Genomic DNA, 13,238 nt, shown 5'->3' with positions numbered 1-13,238 from the left:
TGGAAAGCTTTCCCGAAGAGGTTGTGCGTCACGCCACTCTCTATTAGTCTATTTTCGTCCTGCCCTGGAAGACATCCATCCACCATCTACTCACCCTGACAGCACCCAATAAACCCACCACTCCCATTCATCTCCACCCACCTCCACCCTCTCTCCCCGTCCCTCGCTCTTCCCCCCTCCCTCTCTCTCTCTCTCCCTTTCCGACAAGCATTGGTGACTTAAAACAACATAGGAGAATTGTGTTTGGTCGTCCAAGAGGATTACTTTGTGGTACCTTAACACTTTTCCACACGTCTTTGGCACTTTTGTAATTATTCTTTTGGGGGCCCTGCTTCTGTAATCTATTTAGACTTGTTTCTCCAAAGGAAAGGTAAGATAATGTCAGTTTCTAATATTGTCTTATTTTACTAATATGTGTTGGCTGGCTGGAACTGTATTTGACCGTAGTGACAGATGTTGATTTAAAGAAAGATCAATAATGCAATACTGGCCTCCTGGAACCATGGTGTCAGCGCAACGGGGGGCAGAACCCCACAGGTTTGATTCTAGTGATGCAGCACATAGTAGGCTACATAAAAACCCTTATGCATCCGTTTTAGTTGGTCTGGTTAATGATTCGCAGTTTTTTGACGGTGCGTTACATTTGGGAAGCATTAATGGACTTTTACGCACGAAACAAAACCATGTCGGTCCAAAATGTTAAAATCATAGAATGCTACAGGGCAGCCTGAACACTTTTCACGAATACATTTAAATGTAACAGACACTGCGTGAGTAAACTGGCACAATAATTTGAGAAAGCCATTTTTGGAATTAAAGTGAGGCAGCAAGGCGCGCGTAAAACATATTCAAGTGGCTTAAAAGCTGAACAAGTGTTACAATAATAATATAATTGTTTCTGTTTGTTTTTTTCTAATTCATATCTTTTAAATTGGTGACACATTATGGAGTGCCGGTTGTCCATCTTCCTTTTCTACAGCATGTGCGTCAGTTGGACACGGTAAGGTATGGCTACTCTTCATAGCTTTTACCGAACAAGTAAAAATATGATCTTTCATTCAAGTATTAAACGATATCAAAGTGGAAAAGGCACGTAATTATTTCAGAATTTTTAAAATTCGAGAGGCGTTCAGCACCCGCCGGTCCTTTGTCTAATAGGCTAATTGATTGATTGATTGATTGATTGAACGAGCAGGAATGTACTGCAGTTCTGCGTATTTTGGTTCCATGTATTGGATGCAGGGACTTGACATGAGTGGGGGCTACTAACAAAAATTAGACTCGAAAAATACAGGCGTTTTCCAGTCTGAAATGTGGGCTATAGATTATCCTGATGTTGTTTTCTTAATTGTAATTTGTAGGTAAATTTGAATTAGATTTTTCTCTTATTGTGATTTCCAATTTAATACTTGAACTGAAAAAAAAAACATCCGCGTGAGTTCGGCAAGAATTGTTTATGTTACTACTTTGGTGAACAAGGGATTTGTAGTTGTCACCGCTGGACAAATGAAGTTGATCGGTGCGTAGAAAACATTAACTTTCAAATTTGAAATACTTTGTATTCTCTAACTGGATGGAAACCACTGGGTGCCAGTTTGTAATATGCAATATGTGGTCATTCATCAACTCAAACAGAATACAAATTAAATGTGTAGTGTTTAAGCATTTGGTAGTCTCAAATACATTGTCTGGGCATTAGTGTTTTTAAAGTTGATCATTTTAGGTTTATCGTTTTTTCATACATCTCCATTTAGCCTAATACGCATGGAAGCACTTTAATTGTGGAACGTCTAAAATGGTGTGGCACAAGGTGAGGCTTCTGTAAAATATTTATGTCAGCTCGAAGTCAAGAACAGTCCATAGAAAGTCCATAGAAATGTGTTTCTTTCTTGTCTTCTTCAAAGTTCTCTCCATGAGATTCCAGTCCTCCGCGCGCACTTGATCTCGGCGGGAGGAAGCGGACCAAAAGGAAGATGGCCATCCACGCCGAGGGTCTCGTGGCTATCGTGATCTTCTACCTTCTGATTCTGGTTGTGGGGATCTGGGCCGCGTGGAAGAACAAGAACTCCGGTGTAAGCGAGAGCGGAGATCGGAGCGAGAGCATCATGGTCGGGGGAAGGGACATCGGATTGTTCGTTGGTGGATTCACAATGACCGGTGAGTTGGTTAATTACGGGAAGTCTTTGAATGTGTGTTTGTTGGTGGGTGTTTAATATGACCCGAGTGCCCTAAGAGGTCAGAAAAAGACAATACGTTCCACCAACGCCGTCTTTTACGCACGGGCAGCACAAATATCATTTATTACCACAACTTTAATTATTACATTCATTAAATGTCTGGGCACTTAAAGGTAAAATACGCGATGACTGAAAAGTGAGAGGGAGGTCCCGCATCATTTTTTGGGGAAGTTCTAAATACAGCTCTGTTTTCCCGACACAAAATGGATTTGGTGTTCGATCATTGCTAAATTATCCCCAATAGACAACTATGACTTGTAGGGTTCTTTTTGTTAGAATTAACATTTGGCTAGGCAACATGGCATACTGGCATTCCCTAAACTAGTCTGACAAACTAAGTATTTTTTACAAACTTAACTTGTGTTTTCTCTCCTGATTTCAGCCACTTGGGTGGGTGGGGGTTACATCAACGGGACAGCAGAGTATGTCTACCTGCCAGACTACGGCCTGGCTTGGGCACAGGCACCCTTTGGTTACGCTCTCAGCCTGGTAGTAGGTAAGAACCCGTCTTTGTATTAGCGCTTTCTTTAATTTACTGTTAAAAGCAAGTGTATATTAAGTATAGTGCTAAGAACCATATAGCAAGAAGGCAGGATTGCTGCCTTTTTAACAGCAAATCAAATCAATCTGAATGTAAAACTACTACACGAAAAAAACATAACTATGACAATAAGATGATGTTTATTGCATTGAATAAATTAATTGAAACCAATGTCAAGTATTTGCTGTTTTGAATACTGCAGTAGGGTACTTTAGCAGTTATGGCATAGTATTATCTAGCAGTGTAGCAAAAACACAACACTGGTCCTCTAATAAATACAGTATATTATAGGTATAAACAACAAGAAAGCTATAGTGCTTCAACCAGAGACAAACAGTTCTATATGGTCATGATATATAAATTACGCACCAGATACAAATTTTGTCTCAGGTAAGTAATATTATACAATTTCATTGATTCAGGGTCTGTAAAACACACTTCAATGCACTTGTTAGACTAATTGTCTGCCTTATCTTATTGTCTGACATCATTCAGGTGGCCTTTTCTTTGCCAAGCCCATGCGTTCACGTGGATACGTCACCATGCTGGATCCCTTTCAGCAGCTGTATGGAAAAAGGATGGGCGGCCTGCTCTTCATCCCCGCACTCATGGGAGAAATCTTCTGGTCTGCAGCCATTTTATCTGCCCTGGGTGGGTGATTATTGGACAGGATTTGTTAAATAATAACACAAAATATTCTAAGTCTAAACTCATGAACTGAACGTATTGTCCTGCAGGTGCCACTCTGAGTGTGATCGTGGACATCAACATCAACATGTCAGTGGTGATCTCAGCCCTGATAGCTATCTTCTACACACTTGTTGGAGGACTCTACTCTGTTGCATACACAGATGTGGTCCAGCTCTTCTGTATCTTTTTGGGCTTGGTGAGTTTCACTTTCAACATCTACCCAGCCAGGGATTTAAGGGTGACAAGGACTTCCGGCATTGTAAATAGTTTTTACCAATATAGGCCAAAACCATTACCTGTACTGTATGTTTCTGCTCAAAACGTAAAGCCATCATTAGACAATATTTTATACTAATATTTGAGGTGTTTGTGGCCATTTTCTTGCTGAAAACATCCAAAGATATCGAGCATCTATATACACATGTGAAATCTGATCAAAATGTTGATTAAAGTGTATTAATTGTTCTTTATATCAGAGATGTGGCACATTGCCAGGAACATAACTGATTTACATCTAACGACACTAGTCTACAGTGTGCCTAATCTTAAAATGATATCAAACTTTGTGGAACAATAAGTGAAACTTAAACCCAGTGTCAGAGTCATTAAAATCAGAATATCTTTAACACTAATAATATTTGCATTGTGAAACCCTCCTCTCCGTCAGTGGATCAGCGTGCCTTTTGCCCTGTCCAATCCTGCGGTGTCGGACATCAGTGTTACAGCCAAGGAAGTAATCTACCAGTCACCCTGGCTGGGGAAGATTGTGCCTGAAGACAAATGGCTCTGGGCGGACAACTTCTGTTTGCTGGTAAGTCTTTTTTTATTAGAAGATTCTTTAAGAGAAAGTATATTACTGTAAAGTAAATTGCATACACATTTTGATTGTCAAAAGTTGTTAGCAGGGGGTTTAAGTGAAGTGGTGCAGTTAAAGGGATACTTTAAGGTGTTTGGCTTAGTGCACGGAGCCTCCCGCGCGGAGCGGAACAGCAGACTTCGGCAGACCTCCGTGACGCATTTCCTGTCATCCAGCGCATCTCGGCAGTCCTCCCGTGGGAGCTCTGTGCACTGGTGACGCGGAGGGAAGCCAAACACTGTTCATTTAAACACACTGCCCACAATGCCATGACACAGAGCTGGATTTAATCAGCAAGATATCTCTTTAAGGAACAGGGCATTGGAGTATATTTGTTTGAGATACAGTACAGGAGTATCATTTAGAATAACTGAAAGCACACTTGCGGAACAGATTTGTCACATTTGTTGAGTAAGTTTCAGAGCTGTGCTAGTATGTGACTGTTATGCATTGGTTTGGTGTCTGTATTTACGCTGATGTTTCTGTTTCTAGATGTTGGGGGGGATTCCCTGGCAGGTCTATTTTCAACGGGTTCTTTCTGCCTCTTCAGCTACCTACGCCCAGGTCCTTTCCTTCCTCGCCGCCTTCGGTTGCCTGGTCATGGCCGTACCCTCTGTCCTCATAGGAGCTATAGGGGCCTCCACTGGTAAATACACACACACACAAACACACACACACACACACAGACTTAAAGCTATTTTGAGGAGTTTAGTTTTTGAAATGTGAGAAAGTGGAGCTCTTGCTATATGTATATTTATGCTCCTAAAACAGCAATAAATAGAAGCTGTGTGGCTGTGACTAGAAACATTGACTTTGTTTTTTTTAATACTAATACTTGTGTTTTGCTCTGTTTCGTTACATTCTTTGTTACAGCTTCATTGACTAAAATACTATTCAAATACATTAAATTAGATTGTTGTCCTCAAGTTGTTAATGGAGTAAGCCAAGTTCTGATTCAGTATTGATCAAATAGCAATGATTGCATCTTATTTACATCTGGATTTGATGCCTACAAATTACACAAAAATGACCAAACTGCACCCAATATTTCTATTACACACACACACACACACACAACTAATCCATGAATGATGTGGATACCCACAGACACAGACATTGATTAATCAGTTAATGAAAGATCACAAGACAATTGAAACCTCCAGGAATCAGATTCTTTATTTAAACAGGAAGTTCTGATCAAAGGGAACACAATGCCTTCCTAGGTTGTTTGCACCCCAGCAGCTTTATTGTGAGATGTGTAAATGCAGATGCATACAGTATCTGGAGGGTAAACAACATCAGATGGATCCTGTCACGACTGGCAGAGGAGAGAGTCATCAGACCATGCCGATTTAGTGAATATTACATCTGAAGAGGAGCTAATTAATTTGGTCCGTCTGAAGCTGTTTCATGTAAAACCAACGCTAATCAACCACTGCTTGTAAATATCCAGGGGAAGGAGAGGAAGACACAGATTGTAGACCTCTGGAGGATGAAAAGAAGGATGAAAAAACTTGGAGAGAGATAGAAGGATGTCAGAGGGTTTAAGGGGGAAAGAGAGATAGGAGAATAAATGTTGTCCCACTGAATGGGATGATGGAGACTGTAGGGGAGAACATGGTAAACATTATGCTGTACTGTACCTGCTAAACATCAACATGTTAGCACTGTCACTGTGAGCATGTTAGCCTGCTGATGTTAGCATTTAACTTAAAGCAGTGCTGTGCAGATCACAGCCTCACAGTGCATGGCTGTAGGTTTGGTTGAATATTTCCTTTTTAATCCCCAAAATTGTATTCAGTGCTATCTCCCCTTCTGTAGTTCATCTGCTCAAAATGTCTCGTTAGAATCAATGGCTTCCCGCACACATAATTCATTATTAATTAAATAGTATTAGTAAAATGTACAATTAAAATGCAATTGAACTACAAAATGTATTTTACAATACTGACTCATATTTCATATTAGGCTTAGCAATCCAATAGGCACAAACCAGTGTATTAACTACAGTTAATATTGCATGGATGTCATATTTTCAATCAGTATCCATTATTTCTGGCATTCCTCTTACGACTGTGGCTTTTTTCCTGTATTTTGGCGAACAGCACAGCATTCCATTGATAATCCCTGCTGTATTTCAGCACACAGACATGTGGAGGCTTTTTGTTTCTCAGCAGCTGAAGCAGGTGTATCCAGAGGGAGCATAATAAAACAAAGTCTAACCTTTTTTCTTAAAAGCTAAGGGATCAGTGCAAAAATTGCAATGTTGTAATCAGTCCACTTTAAATTCCACAAATTGGCCAGGAACATAATTGTATTTATCTCAACATAGGAACATGTGCCAAGTACAGCCTGCTCAACTTTAGTTATGTTGTGTCATTGCCTCACACAAGTCGCTGCATTTTTTTTTCATTGTTTACAATTTCGCACATATATAATGTCCAAAAATATGCCTTGATATTTCTATTTACATATGCATCTTTTACAACAATGAGTTTTGACAGTTTTCCATTTCTTCTTCCAGACTGGAACCAGACTACTTATGGGTCCATCCCTCCGAAGGATAAGGATCAGTCAGACATGATCCTTCCCATAGTGCTTCAGCACCTCTGCCCGCCCTACGTCTCCTTCTTTGGTCTGGGGGCGGTGTCGGCTGCGGTCATGTCATCAGCAGACTCATCCATTCTCTCAGCCAGCTCCATGTTTGCCAGGAACATCTATCAGCTCGCCTTTCGGCAGTCGGTAAGAGTGCCAACAATAATACTACCACACATCTGCACTATTTAAACCATTGGTTTCAAGCGTCAGTCAAATCATCAATAAATCAATTGTAGTTTTATTCAAGTGATGATTGTACTTGGTAAACATACAAAACTAGACCCCAAAGCTTCAGACAACATTCAAACAGACAAGCTCAGACTCCAAAGAACTAAAAAATGAAATTATTTCAAAATTACCGCATTGTATTAATCTCCTGCTGATATGAAATATGTAGCTTGATGTTAGCCACGCTAACGTTGTGTGACTGTTATGCCTCTGTTATGCCTCTAGAGATGTTAGCCTCTAGGAATGGCTATGTCCGGCAGCCAAAATATCTCAGCAACTATAGGATGGATTGACATTTTGTACAGACACTGACAGTCCCCAGAGAATCAAGAATCCTGATGACATTAGTGATCCCCTGACTTACTGTATTGTAACAAATTTGGGGATCCTCTAATGTTTCATCTAGCACCATTATCTGGTCAAAATTGTAATTAATTAATTACCAAATACTTGCAAAACTAATGATAAATATATAAAATAAATCTACATAAGGAGGGAGGTTAGAGTGGTGGATGGGTCAAACAATACATGACTTTCACCCAGGAGACCAGGGATCGTGTCCTGTTCTTGTCCCCCCGTGTCACTGAAACGTATGCCAAGAGTGCTGACAATGTCCGGATTAGTTGAAAACCCCATTGGGTCTGACTAAGAGGGTAAAGGAGACTTTTTGCGTCAGTAACAAACGCCAAAGGCATCTGACCAAGCGTCGCTTTTTGATGCGTTGGGAGTGAGAATGTGTTGTCTCAGCTGTACTTTGTGTTAAATGCTAATTAGCAAATGTTAGCATGCTAACACACTAAACTAAGATGGTGAACATTACGTCTGTGAAACATCAGCAGGTTGGCAATTTCATTTTGACCATTTTAGCTGAAAAATAGCAATTAGTTCAAGCACCACTGAGTACAGCCTCATAGAGCCACAAGCTTATCTGTAGACTTTATGGACTTTAATTTGACCTCTCTTGTCATACCTTTACCTTACGTTCACAACTTGTCCACATTTCATCCACTTTTTCCTTTTCCCTGTCTTTCTTCTCTCCTCCAGGCCTCAGATACTGAGATTGTTTGGGTGATGCGCTTCACCATCTTTGTATTTGGAGCGCTTGCCACTGCTATGGCTTTGTTAACAGGATCTGTGTATGGCCTGTGGTACCTGAGCTCCGACTTGGTCTATGTCATCATCTTTCCCCAACTTATCAGTGTGTTATTCGTCAAGGGCACCAACACCTATGGCTCTGTGGCTGGCTATATATTTGGTCTTTTGCTGCGCATTGGTGGAGGGGAGCCCTACCTCAAACTCCCTCCTTTCATCTACTACCCTGGATGGGTGAACCAGGAGAGGATCCACCATGTCACTGGGGAAGTAGAGCACTTTATCCAGCAGAGGTTCCCCTTCAAGACTATGTCCATGCTGGCATCCTTCTTGGCAAATGTGGTCTTTTCTTACCTGACAAAGTACCTATTTGAAAGCGGTATGTGGTCACACAAGTACGACTTCCTGGACGCCGTGGTGTCCAAGCATAGCAAGGAGATCATGGACAAAGCCACGCTGGTGAGCAACCAAGATAACATCATTCTTTCCGAGATGGCGCCGGTCAAGCAGGCCCTGGGCGCGTCACTCGCTGGGACATTCATCAACACTGAGGTCCTCAGTGATGATGGGCCGTCCAGTCCAGAGGCTTTACTCAATGAAAACTAGGCAACAAAGGCACAAAGAAAACTAAACCAAGGAATTTGAAGACGAAGGAATAATCCAAGAGGCATCGACATTCTTCAGGAAACTTGCTACTGCCGCACCGGAAGCCAAATCAACAGAAATCTGCTGTGGCTTCCGAGTGACTCCACAAGTTTGTTTTATGCTGATTATATGGTGCCTCCTTCTTTTTTAAGATTCCAGGACGTTGATTGTCAATCAGCTGTGTCAAGCATACCATACTCATGCTTTTTTTTAAATCGTGATTCTGTGAATCTATTTTAATTTAAGTGCTACGACAGTGATCAGAAGGACTTTCAGGGGAAAACAAAGAGTGAATGCAGTGGACATTGACGTCTACAACGGTTTGCTGGGGGTAATGAGAATAGTGCAATATCTAACCAAGGAGTTGTGTCCCTGTCATGCGTGTCCATGTAATAGCAGTGTGTGTGTGTGTGTGTGTGTGTGTGTGTGTGTGTGTGTGTGTGTGTGTGTGTGTGTGTGTTGATGAACATGCACATGTGTACACATTCAACAAAGCAGTGAATGCTCCAGAACCTTTTCAGGCTTTGAGTTGTAAGTTTGCGTAAAGTAAATGTATTAATAGAGCAATAATATTTGTAGGATCTATGTTGTATAGATACGTAGATACATTGAACTGAATTTGCAAGTTACTGTCATTGATTTTTTGATTTTTTTGCTAATTTTGTTTCATGCTCACCTTGCTCTTAAATTTCCTCTCATAATCGCTAATCCCAGATACAGTACGTGTTGAATTAAGAACCACATGCCGTCATATTACTTAACCCTTGACTCGCCAAACAGAAGGTTGATATTGGATGATTCTGCAGACTACGTTCAGTCTTTAAAAAATGTATTTATGTTTGAAATCCAACAATATCCCCATGTTGCAACGACAAAATGGCTGCGGTATAATCAAGTCCAATATTCACTCTCCTTTTAGCTCTGTTTTGGTCTCCACTAACTCCTGAGTTAAATATGTGGCTCCTTAGCTGCTAAATACTCCACTATGTTCACCAGCTAGTCGCTTACTATGACAGGTAGTGTACAGCGGGTTTATCAAAGCGTTTTGTTGTAAAGAGCTGCCTCAAGGGGCAGCAACGAGGTTGATGAGAGCAGTAAGAGTAAACCAAAAAAACTTAAGTTGTGGGCCCGAAAACCCCAAAACAATGGCCTGAAGGACTCTACTGTGGGTGATAATTATCTGTCATTTGATAGTCATTAGTCATTTAATCAATCTTTGATCTATTTTATTTAATAGAAAATATTGATTATATCAGCTCTAAAAAAATATATTGGTCATTTTTAAACATAAAAATGGGACACACACATGACTCTTTGTTGTCAAAGTCAAACACATTAAACATCCTCCACTATCTTGAACTCTACACTTTTTGCACTGGACGTAAAACGTGCAGAGGAACCTGCAGAATCCTCATGTATGGATGTAATTCCTTAAGAACCTCAGATTTCATTACACACCACCCTGATAAATATCCATTAGAAACCTGTTTTTCCTGTGTACCTTCTAAGCAGCCACTGGCTTTCATTCATTCCCATGCGTTGTGAAAATCAATTTGAAATCTTATTGTTTGGCAAACTTATGATTGTGTCGTACATCTTCATCGTACTTCTTTGAATTAATATGCATTTACAACAGCATTACCACATTACAGTAACATTGACAACAATTAAAGCACATTTGATCATTTTCATAAATAAATGAATGGAACCCAATGGCAGCATGGAAAGTATGACAATTCAGAAATCTAAAACACTACAGTAAGTTTTGAAAATGATTGCCATTAATAAACAGTATACTTCCTTGGTATCATTTTAAAGGACTGATATGATCCTTTAAAATGATCACACAAAAGCTCATTTGAAACAGTGTGTGTGCCTATGATGGTTTGTTTGCTCTTCCTAAACCTGTATTGACTGGCCGGCCACAGCAGGTTAGCGGAGACAGGAAATGATTGTTTCTCCCAGGATGGTGTCGGTAGCACCGGTCATTATTGATCCAATCCCAAGTCGATTAGCCCTGCGGACATTTGATTAATAAAGGTTGAAACTGCAGTTTTTAAGGGTTTGTTTGACAGTGTGTCATATACAGTGATGAAAGTTACTGATAGAGCACCCTCACACAAATTCTCCAATGTCAGTCCTCACATTTCCCCAGGTCTGGCTGTTTCAAACTACCTGGCGCGCTGCTTCTCTGTATGGCCCGAATCGTGTAAAGGAGTCACTTTATGAAGTGATGTTTTTGGCTTGTGTTACGTGTTACTGTTGTCCAGTTGACTTCTCTGTGTTTATGTTGTCTAACAATTCCCTGTCAGAATTGTTGTGGTTTGTTGGTGTTTTATTTTATCTATGGACTCGCCTTAATGCAAAGGTCAACCATGGACAATGACTGGGTTTGGAAACACTGGCAAAAAGTGACCACTTATTTAGAAATCATTTTTCAGTTAAAGGATCAGGCTGGTGACATTCTGTATTTTATTTATTGTCAACAATTAAGACCAAAACTAACAATGTGTCAGTCTGTCTTACAGTATTCTCTGACTTCCCGACCATATCTATATCTATATATATATATATATATATATATATATATATATATATTCTGACTGAAGACATACATCTTTAAAAGGAGATCATTAATATATAGTGTCATTTTCTTTTAAGGAACAATTTCCTAACACAGTTGGGGCACTGTAGTTTGCAGAAAACACTACTCAAACAGGACTAAATGGTGCATTTGTTGGGGACTATTTCCATGTGGATTAATACACATTGGACATCCTATTGGGTATTTATGGCAGCAGTAGGTATAGAACTTTAAACAACTGAAAGTGCTAATGGTAATCTTAATGGAGGAATATGTCAATGAGTGTGGCTCACTGATGTGTTTTCACTAGTTTATTGGACAACAGAAGAGTTCTATAGCACAGAAAAAACAAGCTAATATCAGGCTTTGGCTGCTCAGACAATACTTGTTAGTAGGATCGATTCATTGTTGATTTTGGTCTTTTCAAGCAATTTGGTGGCAATAAGAAAAATCTAGTATAACACCAGCCTTATCCTTTAAGGTGGCATATTGGCCTTATAGTTAGTCTTTAGAGTAAAGGGGACTTGATCCCGGCATGCAGCCATATCTGCTGAGATACAGTAAGACACACTAAATCCCAACCTGATCCTGTCTCGTCCCTAAAGCATTAATAACAGCTGAGGGATTTATGATTTGCCACCAAGGCGACGTCAGCTTCAAACTGAATGGGGTGACTGCTGGTCTGATGCTATGCAAAGTGTCAGGCAATCTCATTGGACTTAAATGTGAATGTAAACTTTCCTCCTCGTCAAATAAGCTTCATAACGAGTGTGCCGTAGCTTAGGTTCATTCACAAACCTGAACACACAAAAGATTCTATCAGCCGTTGAACTGGCACATTTGTGGATAAATGTCGTAAATTGCAATGATGATGTATTTTTGTGTGATAAATGTATATACCAAAAGCATTGGAACAAATTAGTCTACTTTTAAATGCAGCATTGAAAATGATGTTTGTTGATAGGGAAATACAGCTATTTATTTATTCATGCAGTGTCTATAAGAGTATAGTTGTAAACATATGTGAGGTCAGTTGAATAAATTATATTATTTAGCACAGTCATGGTTTTCTCTCTCCATATGTATATACTTGTACGTAGTATTTTAAATTTGACATGTTTTGTGTGTGTGTGCGTGTGCGTGTGCGTGTGAAGGGTTTGATCTAAGGGTTGCCAGCTACTTAGACGCATCAATCAAAACGCCCACCTCAGAATCGTATAACTGCCAAAACTGTCAGGGCTGTCAATCTCTCTTTTTCACACACACATACACACACACACACACACAACGTCACTGATCCCAATATGACTATGCCAGTCTGACCCCTCGAATGGAATGTGTTTTTTCTCAAAGTAGAAATAACAAAAGGAAGAATTACATCTTTTTTTGTGATTAAAAAATATAAATTATATGTTATGAAGCTCCTTTCATATAGTATGGGTAAGCAATATCCATAGCAGAAGATTTGTGTTTGAAGCTTAATTATGTTAGGGAATAACCACTCATAATTAAAACATGTTTGGGAGTTACAGTAATGGGAATGGGACAGGGCCGTATTGGCAATATCAAACATCAAGAAACCAGGATGGACAGAAATAAATAAAATGCAATCGGGTAAGTTCAGAAGAAACTTCATTACTGATTATATCTCTAATTTCAGAAAACAAAGACCCTTTTAAATTGTGAGATGTTATCCATACCACACAACCACAATCATACTAATAGGAATAACAATAATAACCACTTGACTGAAAAATGTCTTCTTGC

At 39.8% G+C, this 13,238-nt stretch overlaps 1 protein-coding gene across 2 annotated transcripts; it reads left to right on the top strand.

Annotated features, from left to right (window-relative positions):
* The first annotated feature begins 204 nt into the window (after positions 1–204).
* LOC120570668 (high-affinity choline transporter 1-like) lies at positions 205–12,790 on the top strand. Of its 2 annotated transcripts, XM_039819164.1 has the most exons (9): positions 205–370; positions 1,905–2,157; positions 2,620–2,733; positions 3,274–3,429; positions 3,516–3,664; positions 4,136–4,279; positions 4,817–4,970; positions 6,849–7,066; positions 8,195–12,790. In XM_039819164.1, the coding sequence occupies exons 2-9, from the start codon at positions 1,974–1,976 to the stop codon at positions 8,846–8,848; spliced, it is 1,773 nt and encodes a 590-aa protein (XP_039675098.1). In that variant the 5' UTR covers positions 205–370; positions 1,905–1,973; the 3' UTR covers positions 8,849–12,790. The 2 variants fall into 2 exon arrangements, with proteins under 2 accessions (XP_039675098.1, XP_039675099.1); XM_039819165.1 differs by lacking the exon at positions 205–370 and having other exon boundaries at positions 1,439–2,157.
* Positions 12,791–13,238: the final 448 nt, after the last annotated feature.

The sequence above is a fragment of the Perca fluviatilis genome, chromosome 12 (assembly GCF_010015445.1).
Source record: "Perca fluviatilis chromosome 12, GENO_Pfluv_1.0, whole genome shotgun sequence".
Classification (NCBI taxonomy): Eukaryota; Metazoa; Chordata; class Actinopteri; order Perciformes; family Percidae; genus Perca; species Perca fluviatilis.
The sequence above is the reverse complement of the archived record's forward strand: the minus strand, read 5'-3'. Positions and strand labels throughout refer to the sequence as shown.